Source organism: Neovison vison, chromosome 7 (assembly GCF_020171115.1).
Source record: "Neovison vison isolate M4711 chromosome 7, ASM_NN_V1, whole genome shotgun sequence".
Lineage (NCBI taxonomy): Eukaryota > Metazoa > Chordata > Mammalia > Carnivora > Mustelidae > Neogale > Neogale vison.
Genome location: NC_058097.1, coordinates 189,759,083 through 189,771,645, shown reverse-complemented (window position 1 = coordinate 189,771,645; position 12,563 = coordinate 189,759,083). Strand labels below are relative to the sequence as shown.

At 37.9% G+C, this 12,563-nt stretch overlaps 1 protein-coding gene across 3 annotated transcripts in view; it reads left to right on the top strand.

The window, feature by feature from the left end:
• The window catches only part of CKAP5 (cytoskeleton associated protein 5), a 107,828-nt gene that overhangs the window by 42,923 nt on the left and 52,342 nt on the right, over positions 1-12,563 (top strand). For all 3 annotated transcript variants that reach the window (XM_044259207.1, XM_044259208.1, XM_044259206.1), the window contains exons 5-9: positions 1,089-1,260; positions 2,114-2,246; positions 2,489-2,589; positions 4,389-4,502; positions 10,949-11,053. In XM_044259207.1, coding sequence (XP_044115142.1) covers positions 1,089-1,260; positions 2,114-2,246; positions 2,489-2,589; positions 4,389-4,502; positions 10,949-11,053 — 625 coding nt within the window. The remainder of the gene's footprint in view (positions 1-1,088; positions 1,261-2,113; positions 2,247-2,488; positions 2,590-4,388; positions 4,503-10,948; positions 11,054-12,563) is intronic.

Below are 12,563 nucleotides of genomic sequence, written 5' to 3'. Positions count from 1 at the left end.
TATGCAGAAATCTTAACAGTGACTCAGAAAGCTAAATTTGGCCAGTTAGGAACTTAAAAATATAAAATGTAACAAATATATAAGGTTAAATGTACTACCTCTTTAAAAGAAGTCAGAATGCAACTGTTTTCCCCGCGAAAAACTGAAGCAAAGATGGACGCCTGGGTGGCTCAGTTGGTTGGACGACTGCCTTCGGCTCAGGGCGTGATCCTGGAGTCCCGGGATGGAGTCCCACATCAGGCTCCCAGCTCCATGGGGAGTCTGCTTCGCTCTCTGACCTTCTCCTCGCTCATGCTCTCTCTCACTGTCTCTCTCTCAAATAAATAAATAAAATCTTAAAAAAAAAAAAGAAAAACTGAAGCAAACAGAGATGTAGGTTGCCTGGAGTTATAGCTGATAAGCTTCAAAGTCAAGAGTGAAACGCATGCTGCCGGGATTAGTGATCTGTCAAGTTGAATGAACCACCTTAATCATAAGAACTATTAAAAATTTACTGCAAGGGGCGACTGGGTGGCTCAGTCCTTAAGCTTCTGCCCTTGGCTCAGGTCATGATCCCAGCGTCCTGGGCTTGAGCCCCGCATTGGGCTTCGTAGAAAGCCTGCTTCTCCCTCTCCCATTCCCCCTACTTGTGTTCCCTCTCTGTCTCTCTCTGTGTCAAAGAAACGAATAAAATCTTTACAAACAAAACAAAAAAACTTACTGCAATTAAATTTCACTCATCTAAATATTTAGATTTTAGTCATCTAAATAAGCTGATTTATGTTTTTAATCTTCTATATGTATATACATGTATATTTAAGATGTTATACAGGTTTGGTCCTTTATAGATTTGAATTATCCTAACCTGATTACATAGGTTAGTTTTAAGATTTTTATATTCGGGACCCTAAGCATTAAATAACATTCTTAGAAGAGTGATATCTGAACATAAATGTTAGAAATTCCTTTTTTCCCCCCGCCTTAAAAAAGCTCAACTATTACTATATAATAAGTACAGAACTATGTTTGAGTGAATGAAAGCTAATGCTGCCCAAATATATTGAATGTTGACGAGTTTGGTTTTTTTCCACCCAATGTTTTATTTCTAGTGAATTTGGTTCCAAAATCATCTTGCTTAAGCCAATTATCAAAGTGTTGCCAAAACTCTTTGAGTCTCGAGAAAAAGCTGTTCGAGATGAAGCAAAACTAATTGCTGTGGAGATTTACAGATGGATTCGGGATGCTCTGAGACCCCCATTACAAAATATAAACTCTGTCCAGGTGAGGCACAAAGTTTTTTGGTTGTCTTTGCATAAGACTAATATGACAGTGTTTCCTTCCTGTTGTTGATATTCTGTCCTTACAAATAACTATTTTTCATTCTTAATTTTTAAATCAGTTTGGTTTTTTTTTCTGAGCATAGCTGTCTCTGATTTTATTTTGTCCTCTCAAGTTAAATACCATGCATTCAGTGATTCCTGCGCATCATTGTTGAGTCTGTAGCAATTTAAAAGATCCCTTATAATGCTGTTGGGTGGCAGGACTTAATATCTGTTTGGAAAACATGCATTTTACCTGTTTTTTATTATAATTGATTTTAGAGACATTATCTGATATAAATATATCTGAAGTCATGAACTAATTAGTGTCCTAAAAAGTGGATTTTATTTTTTTTCTAACTGCTTAGACATACATCTTCAGTAGTAATATGTCAGTTCATGTTACCAAGGTATAATTTTTTAAATTTAAATTCAGTTAATTATTATATGTATTATTTGTTTCAGGGATACAGGTCTATGATTCATCAGTCTTATATAATACCCAGTGCTCGTTACAACACATACCCTCCCCAGTGTCCATAACCCCAGTTACCTTACCCATCCAGCCCCCTCCCCTCCAGCAACCTTCAGGTCGTTTCCTAAGATTGCGAGTCTCTTATGGTTTGTCTTCCTCTCTGGTTTCTTGTTTCATTTTTTCCAAATGTATACACTTTAAATGTGTCCCTCCTTTTTGGCCTGTTAGAACCACATAAATAAGAAATTAGGTTCTGATGTTAGTAAATATAAATGTTAAGTATGTTCTCTAAAGGTGAGGATGTAGGTATGTTTTAAAAAATATTTTATGATATTTGTAGTTGAAAGAACTAGAAGAAGAATGGGTCAAATTGCCAACAGGTACTCCTAAACCAAGTCGATTCCTGCGTTCCCAGCAAGAACTAGAAGCTAAATTGGAACAGCAACAGTCAGCTGGTGGCGATGCTGAGGGAGGTAAGCCAGTTTTAAACACCGGTTTCTGTGAAAATTAGCAAGAACACCCCTACTTCAAGAACCTATGTTTACTAGGCACATTTTGTAGGACTGCCATTTAACGAAATATCGGTCATTTATAGCATTAATAACTGATTCCTTCTATATCAAGATTTCATCAGGGTGTAAAAGGAGTGATAACTATTTGCTAAGTAAAAACCTTCCATCCATTTTTAAGGTTTGTTTTGTTTTACCCCTGGAAGGTGGTGACGATGGTGATGAGGTGCCACAGATAGACGCTTACGAGCTTTTGGAAGCAGTAGAAATTCTTTCCAAACTTCCCAAAGACTTTTATGACAAAATAGTAAGTAATGGTAACCTTCTTTCATTTATTTCATTTAAAATAATTCCTTGATTATAATTAGATTGTTCTGCTGAGCCCTTTTCCTGGTACATCGGTTTGCACCCCGTATCTTCCCTAGTAGTGTCAGTCAGTCCCCGTACTACTGTGTATGTATACCTATTATAGCACTTTCTTTTAACACATCTGGCCAAAACTGAGATCATTATTCTTGCCTTCTCCTTTTTCCTCATTGTCTCTCTGGTTTTATCTTTAAATATCTGTCAATTCATCTTTTTCACTCCATCCCACTGCCACTACTTTACCCCAAGGTTCCTTGATCTTGGCACTGTTGACATTTTTTGCCAGATAATTCTTGGTTCAGGGGGGCTTTTCTGTGCTCTGGAGGATACTTAGTAATATCTCTGCCGTTTACCCGCCAGATATCAGTAATACCATTCCTCACGTCTGACAACCAAAAATGTCTCCAGACTATGCTAAATATACCCCAAGAGACACAATTATCCCCAACTAAGAAACAGTCTTATCCCAACCACCATCATCTCTTGCCCTTCGTGCCATGGTAGTCTTCTTGTAAGACTCCCTGCCTCTGCTTTTGTCTCTTTCCCATCACATTTCCCAGTGTAATCAAAGCTGTCATTTTTGAAAATAAAAATCTTCCCATACCATTGCTTCACTGAAATCCTTCCAGTGGCTTCCATGAGATTAATATGATGTCTGAAGTTATCCTATAGCCATCGAGGCCACCTAAGGCACCTTTGAAGTCCCTGCTTACCTTGCCAGCCTACCGTCTCTAATTCCTCTCACTCCGTGCCCCTGTCATCCTGTACTTCTTCCAAAATCACGTGTGCCACACTCACCACCCCCCAGACTCTGGACTTTAATATATGCTGTTACTTCTGCCTGTAACATTCTCCTGAGTCACCCCATAATACTTCTTCATCCTCTAGATCTGACCTTAAGGATCACTTTCAGGGGAGATCCTAGCTGGCAGCCTAAAGTAGGTTGAGTCTTCTTGCTATAATACCAAAGCAGCTTGAACTTCTCTTTTCATAAGTCATGACCTAGTAGTTATTTAGTGCAGATTTTCCTAGCTTTGCTGGCAAGCTCCTTCAGTCCCCCATTAACTTCTGATTAACAAATACTTGATAAATTAAACTGCACTGTCATCTTCTCCAGAGTGGCAAGTTTGTCACCTTTGTTGTATCCCCAATTCTTTCAGATAGTGGGTATGCAAAATTACTGAATGATTGCTTGATCTCTAGTGTAGTATTTTCTACTTTGTGGCCATAAAACAAAACAATCAGCATTGTACCACCAATGTATAAAACTGATCACCAGGATTAGAGCAATTTTGGTTGTTGGTCATATAATTGTCTTTTTCTGATCTTTTTAATGTTATCAGTAAGGAAATTCCTTTCTCCTGTAGTTGTGCCACTATGAGATATGCTAGAAACACTTTCTAGCAATGTTTCCTGTTTAAGACTTGCTTACTAGCATTTGCCTAGAAAGTGAGAAGGAAGTCTATGGCATCCCATTCTTTTGCTTACAGAACCTTAGGGTTATGAAATGTTATGAAAATACTTAACCATGTATGGACAGAATTTTATATATATGAGCAAAATATTCTGATGGGCTGCCCAGATTTGCAGTTTTGTTTTTTAACCAGTTTTTTAAAAAACTTTCTGAAAACAAAAAGTAATTATATATCTTTGAATTAGGAGCATGCAAGAAATAGACTTATTTTTTTTATTTTACCTCCTAATTACTGTTCTATGAGTAACTCATTCTGTGTATTGTAGGAGGCAAAAAAATGGCAAGAGAGGAAGGAAGCTCTGGAGGCTGTGGAAGTACTAGTGAAAAACCCCAAACTGGAAGCAGGCGATTATGCAGATTTAGTCAAAGCATTAAAGAAGGTAAGTGAGGGGACACCTGGGTGGCTCAGTCGGTTAAGCTGCTGCCTTCAGCTCAGGTCATGATCCCAGGGTCTTGGGATCGAGTTCTGAATCATGCTCCTTGCTCGACAGGGAGCCTGCTTCCCTCTCTGCCTTTGCCTGCCACTCTGCCTACGTGTGTGTGCATGCGCGTGTGCGCTCTCTCTCTCTCTCTGACAAATAAATAAATAAATAAATAAAATCTTTAAAAAAGAAGAGGAGGAAGAAAAGTGGGAAGAGTGTCAACACTGGTAACCTGACAACAGACCAGGCCTTTGAGTTTCTCCCCATCAGTCATCTTTTTTTATCACAACTACATTTCCATTTAAGGAACACTATCAGTCGTTTTCTAATTATAGGCTTACCCTTGTAAAGGATTGTTTAAAATGCCTGCCCTAGGTTAGTTTGGAGGGATTGATTTTCAGTCTTTATTTATTATCATTTTGCTTTATGCTGTCTAGTAGCATATACGAATCTCAAGAAAAAGAGGGTCTTGGTGATGTAGAACCAAATACTCCAATTTTATAGTTCTGTAGGGTGAACTATTTAAATTGGCTCTATTTAATGGGACAGATGTTAAATATGAAGAACATTTTCCCATTAGATAACAAATGATCCCACATTGTATATCTGCATGTAAAGTGAAGGATGTGTGGTCATTATAAAGCAGACAAGTGTTGGGGTGCCTGGGTGGCTCAGTAGGTTAAAGCCTCTGCCTTCAGCTCAGGTCGTGGTCCCAGAGTCCTGGGATCGAACCCTGCATCGGGCTCTCTGCTCGGCAGGGAGCCTGCTTCTCTTCTCTCTCTCTCTGCCTACCTCTCTGCCTACTTGTGATCTCTGTCAAATAAATAAATAAAGTCTTTAAAAAAAAAAAAAAAAGCAGGCAAGTGCTAAGTAAGAAAGAAATGCTTTTAGGAAATACTTCTTTGTTTTTGCTGCTGGTTGATAAATTTGTATGTAGTGGCTTTTCATAAAATCTGAAAGTATAGATCAAATACTGCTGGTATAGTTATATAGTTTAAGAACAAACTCTAAAGATATATTCTTGCATAGAGAAAATTTTTTAATTTGCTTCTTCGGGCTAAAATTACAGAGGATTAGAATGGTGTGGGGAGTTAATCTCTAGTTGTATGCACATGTATGTACAGTAATTCTCATTATTCATAGTAGCCATGTTCTTTAAAGTCACCACAACACTGAGTTAGTGAATACTGACCCAATTGCTGCTAAGGAAACACAGGGCTAGGGTTCTCCAAAATTTTGGTCTCAACATTTTCATCCATCTGTCAATACATAACTTGTTTTATTCTCTTTGAAGAGGTTTCAATATATATTATTGATCCATTAACACTGAATTCATGGCCAACAGCACCATAACTCATGCTTGAACAAAGCTTATCTAACGCAGGTAATTTCTGTGTCAGGCCTTTTTGCACTTAGGAACACTTCGGCACTACATTCAGGGGCCGTTTCAAACAGTGAAAGCACCAAGAAAAATTACAAAAATGGAAAAAAAAAAAAAGGAAAGAAAAAGAAATGCAACACTAAACAGACCATGAAAAAGATACTTGTTTACAGTATGAGAGCTGAAATAAGAAGGCAGTGTTGCTTCGTTCATTCTCAGCTAGGAAAGTGCACACCAGGCAACTCAGATTTTTCACAGCTCTGTGCTTGTCCATGAATGACTAGGAGAGTGATTCGAGTATTGATTCAGGGGGTGATGATGTTAACAAGTAGGTGAATTCGCAAATATAAAATCCATGAATAATGAGGATGGGCTATGTTTTCTTATAGTCCGCTTCCCATGCTTTCCTCCAAGTGAGACGTGGAGGCAGAGATATGATTTTTCCCAATCTTGTTTAGTCTTCAGTCTTCTAATCTTGAAGAGCCCCAAACTCAGGCAAGATTAATTAGAAGGTAGTTGTGTAGAGGGAGAAGATTTCACCAACCTGCAGCATGGGAGGAAAGATAAAAGGTAGAAAGGCACTAAGAGAGGGAAATGAGATTCTAGTGGCATTGAGAACATAAGATTCTCTCTGTAAATTTCAGTGTATAATTTTTATCTGTAGTCTTATTACTTGTCCCTGAATTCTCAGTGCCTCAGATTAAAGCTTTTATTTTTGTCTTATCTAATGATACAAATCTTTTTTTTTTTCTAAGATTTTATTTATTTATTTGATAGACAGAGATCACAAGTAGGCAGAGAGGCAGGCAGAAAGAGAGGAGGAGGAAGCAGGCTCCCTGCTGAGCAGAGAGCCCGATGTGGGGCTCGATCCCAAGAGCCTGAGATCATGACCTGAGCCAAAGGCAGAGGCTTAACCCTCTGAGCCACCCAGGCGCCCCATAATGATACAAATCTTAATTGATGTTCTCCACATGCGTTTTCTTAGGACATTAGCTGTTCAGATAAATACTGTTTTGTGATTTCTCTTGGCATTTGAATATAAATATACTCTTGTTATATTCTTTACAGAGAGGATATGGATTTTATATTTGAGTAGTCATAAACAATAGATTTCTGTGAGAAACTTCTCCCTCTTCCCATGGTGGAGTGGGGGGGTGATTAAAGGCTTACAAACAAGTAAAGAGAAATTTAATTTTGTGACTAAAATATTTAAAACAATGAAAAGTTAACCTCAGTTGTATAAATAAACCAGGAACAAGGCATTTTAAAAATTTTTATGTGATTTTACTTGGATGTAAACACAAACTTCATCTCCATATTACGGTGACTTAACAGAGACTTGTCAAAAATGGGGAAATGAGGAAGTGTAAGAGAATGAGACTGAATAGGCTACAGACGGATCCCTTATCCATCCATAAGTGGTCTCTTTGCTCTGTTGACTATATCAAGTAATCCCAATAAGCTCCCAGTTTTTTGCCTTTAATATAAGTAATGCAGAACTACTCATTTTGAAATTCCTTTTGGTATTCTGGAAATTATCTCTATTTTTTCTTTATTAATTATTTTTATTAACATATAATTTACTATTTGCCCCAGGGGTACAGGTCAGTGAATCATCAGGTTTGCACACTTCACAGCACTCACAATTTAACATACCCTCCCCTATGTCCATAACCCAACCACCCTCCCCATATCCCCCCTGGAAATTATTTCTTAAACTGTCTTCTTTCAGGTTGTCACATGGCTTAGCATATTCTGTGGGCTTTCCTGTTTTCACAGGACGTTATAGTTCTTTCATTATATATATATATCTTTCATATAGTTCTCTCATTTATAAGATACGTTCTCCCCTACCCCTTACGCTACCTTCCTCCCAATATCTTCTTTGACTTGGCCAATTACCTGTGGATGCTGGTAGATATTTTAAATCTTCAAGGTTTGAGTTTTCAAGGTATTTTATTGTATATGCTTGCTAGCTTTTTTTGTGGTATTAACCTTTTTTTCACTTGGGCTTTCTACATTTAACCCCCCTTCCTGTTTATATTCATTGTAGTTTTCTAAATATGGTGGATTTCATTGATTTCTGACTTTGTCATTGAATGTTTTGTTTTAGTTACTATTAACTAATGGCTTAAATTACTATTGAAAATAAATACAAATTGATAATTACAGCTGACCCTTGAACAACACGGGTTTAGACTGCATGGGTCAATTTACATGTGGATATTTTTCAGTGAATACAGAACAGTACTATACATGTATTTTCTTTATGATTTTCTTTTTTTTTTCAAAGATTTTATTTATTAATTTGACAGAGAGAAATCACAAGTAGATGGAGAGGCAGCCAGAGAGAGAGAGATAGGGAAGCAGGCTCCCTGCTGAGCAGAGAGCCCGATGCGGGACTCGATCCCAGGACCCCGAGGTCACGACCTGAGCTGAAGGCAGCGGCTTAACCCACTGAGCCACCCAGGCGCCCCTCTTTATGATTTTCTTAGTAACATTTTATTCTCTCCAGCTTTATCAAAAGAATATAGAATATAATACATATAACATATAAAACATGGGCTCATCAACTGTTTATGTTATCAGAAAGACTTCTGTAGTAGTAATTAAGTTTTGGGGGAGTCAGAAGTTATATGTGGATTTTTGACTACAGAGGGGCCATCACTGCTGCTAACCCTCAACATTGTTCAAGGATCAACTGTCCTTAAAATAATTTTGTAGGCCTAGATTTATGGGAGAAGTCCCAGCACTTTTCTTTTTTAAGATTTTATTTATTTATTTGACAGAGAGAGAGATCACAAGCAGGCAGAGAGGCAGAAAGAGAGGGGGAAGGGCGCCTGGGTGACTCAGTTGGTTAAGCAACTGCCTTCGGCTCAGGTCACGGTCCCGGAGTCCCGGGATCGAGTTCCGCATCAGGCTTCCAGCTCCATGGGGAGTCTGCTTCTCCCTCTGACCTTCTCACCTCTCATGCTCTCTCTCACTGTGTCTCTCTCAAGTAAATAAATACAAATCTTTTAAAAAAATAAAAAAGAAAGAAAGAGAGGAGGAAGAAGGCTCCCCACTGAGCAGAAAGCCCTTTGTGGGGCTTGATCCCAGGACCCTGAGATCATGACCCGAGCCAAAGGCAGAGGCTTAACCCACTGAGCCACCCAGGCACCCCCCAGCACTTTTAATTATAGAATGTTTCCCATTATTTTGGTTAAATTAACTTTGTGAGCTATAGCTTCCTTTCCCTAGTCTAGAACAGAGTTGTGGAGATTTTCAGATCTGGATTGAGTCCTCCCCCTGCCCATGTGTATGCTGTTTTTCTTAAAAATAAAGACATTACACCTTGCCCACTCCCATTTCCCTATTTAGAGCAACTTGTTTAATCAAACTGTGATGTTTGACAACGAGTGTTGAAGACAGACAGACCTGGTCCATTACTCACCTATAAGTTCATTCAAACCCTTAACCATCTTGAACTATAACAGATTCACGGGATCCTCTTCAAGACTTTCCATCAGGACCATCATTGTCTAGGGTTCAGCTCCCACCGGTCGTTGCTCTCATGGTGGATATGAGAGCCGTTCTCCCAAGAATAGGAATGATTAATGGCCTTTTTTCTTTTGAGCTATATTAAAATACTAGTTCCAAATCCCATCCCAGATTCATTGAACTAAGATTTCTTGGAATGGGGTCTGGCATGTTTTCAGTGACCATCCCTAGAATATATATTTATATGCTAAATATGAAGTCTTACATCTAAATAATTCCTGACATGTTCTTTTGGTTTAAAAAAAAAGCAAACATTTATAAATGCCAATAGTGAGTTTAATACAGAACTGAATGGAAGCTTTTTCTCTATGAATTTATAGTAGTTAGGGATTTAACAAAATATTTATTAGGACCCTGATTTCATCCCTCTTCTAAGAAAAATGAATTTGCCATAACATGAATTTATAGTGTGAATATGCTTTGGTAAATAAAGCAAAAGCTTTGGAGTCAAAATAGCTGGGTTTAAATCACATCACATCACATTTGCTTGCTCTGACCTTGAGCAAGTTAATCTGTATTTAATTTTTGAAGTCTACAAAATTTGGTAATATTACCTAGTTTATAGGCTTTGGGTTGAAAAAGTAAATAACAAAAGGATTATAAAGCACCTGTAAAATTATGGCATCTAATTTGTTTTTAATAAATGCTAATCTTGCCTCTTAATCATTATACCTTAGCACTCAGGGAGTGCATGTAAGTGCCATCTGGAACTTCCTTGCATACTATGCACTAGGGGTTGTTTAATTCAGGGAATCTGGAAGGAAGCATTTTGCTTATGGAATCATTCTGCTTATGGAATTCAAGATCTTTGGGACAAAATAAAATCCGAGATGGTTTCGAAGCATTATTTCCACCTGGGAAGAGAGTAAAGAGTGAAAGCAGGATAATGCTGGAGAGAACTCTGCTAAGAGACTCTAAATGCACACTTGACGATCATTAGGTATTTAAAATGGCAGCTGCAAGGCCAGAAGCTCCCTCGGAGGAAAGGTTGCAGTGCCATTTGCAACTTAGAATCCCCATGGACTTCTTGAAGGTACCTGTACCAGCTTCTACTGGTGCTCCTTGGATATAAACATTGGAGCTTTTCCCTATGGTGTTTTTCTTCTGAGATACACTGTCTTTTGGCTTTTCCTGCCCCAGAGCAAAGTCAGCAGCCCTGCAGCTTCTCTGCCAATATCAGAGTCCCTCCTGCAGAGTTGTGCAATGGTGACAACCCAGACTAGCACGAATGGAGAGTGAGCTATGTGAAGTTGTGGTTTTATGTATGTGTTACTGGTAGAATTTGAAGATAGGAGACTAAACAGAATGAAAAGGACGCCCTCAAATTTGAAATAGTCAAGGAAGAATTTTTCCTCTTTTGTAGGAAACAGAATTGGCTGTCCATTAGCATAACAGCTTGCAGAGTTCTTTTAAGAATGCATTTTTAGTTCTGTTCTACAGAGTTGTGACTGTTTTGTTTTCCTTTCTTCCCCTCTCTTTGTAGGTTGTTGGAAAGGACACCAATGTCATGTTGGTGGCTTTGGCAGCAAAATGTCTTACTGGCCTGGCTGTTGGGCTAAGGAAGAAATTTGGACAGTATGCAGGACACGTGAGTAACACTCCTTATTAGATATAAATCGAGAGCATTACTACTAGTGGCAGGCTAGCTTGCTTTATGATTTAAAACAGCTCTTTGTAAGAGATCTTTATTTATTGGACAAAGTGAATTTTTGCTAAGTTTTATTAATATTGAGCATAACCCCTCACAACATTTCAGTAAAGTTGTTGGTTGTAAATAATTCGTTTAGCTTTATATAGAAAATTGGGTACCAAGCCTAAATACTTAGTTGAGTTGATTTGCTTATTACTTACTTACTTACTTATTAATATTTTGCTTTGTTCTTATAAGATTATATGCAGTATAACAGGATAAAATGAAACTTGAGATAACCACCTGGACAGTGGTTATGAAAGTAAGAAAGGCAGTATAAACCTAGAAGTCAGATGAATATATAAAATGTATTATATTGTGTTTTCCTATTAAAAAATAATAATTTGCTTACATACTTGAGACATTTTATATAGGTTACATTCTTGGTGGTGTATCAATTTAATTTATTCTAAGAAATGTGACTGGAGCCATTTGTGGAGTATACTCTCTTCTTTGTGTACATTTAGAAGCACTTAAGTTTGGTAACAGTTTTAATAAATTGAGATGTTTTCTTTAACTGTGGCATTTGTCAACTGGCCTCTGAATCTGGTCTGAATTACTTAGAATGGTGCAGCATCCTGAAAATTGACCCTACTAAGCTTTAGGGTTGAACTTGCTAGCCACTTGATCATTTGATTACCTAGAATGGCTTTTAGAGGCTCCTCATAATTTGTAGTCATGTGTCAGTTTTATGTTGTGAAGTTAATGTCTAAGCTCAGTTATGGTATTTGGAGCTCGCTTACTCATAGCATTAAAAATAAGTTCAAAGAACGTAACTGGAAAAAAAAAATACACTACCAAATAAAAATAAGTTATGACTAACTTGTTACCAGGGAAATAAATATGTGGGTCCATAAAACCCTTAGACATGTAAATTATGAATTGGAATAAAACTATAAGTATTTTATAGCAATAATATTTATTATGCAATACTTACATGTATATATGCAGTCCATGTGCTAATTAGCTTTGGGTTGTTTTCGTGTTACTTATTACTGTACTTTTTAAAAAAAAGAATAGACTTCAGTTTCAGTAAGCATCGGGCTCCTTGCTCAGTGGGGAGCCTGCTTCCCCCTCTGCCTGCAGTTCTCCCTGCTTGTAATCTCTCTCCCTCTGACAAATAAATAAAAATCTTTTAAAAAACACAAAAAAAGGGGCGCCTGGGTGGCTCAGTGGATTAAGCCGCTGCCTTCGGCTCAGGTCATGATCTCAGTGTCCTGGGATCGAGCCCCGCATTGGGCTCTTTGCTTGGCGGGAGCCTGCTTCTCGCTCGCTCTCTCTCTCTGCCTGACTCTCCGCCTGCTTGTGATCTCTCTCTCTGTCAAATAAATAAATAAAATCTTTAAAAAAAAAAAAAAAAAACTATCATGTACAGTATTTGATGTCAAGCATGTTAATGGTTCAGGTT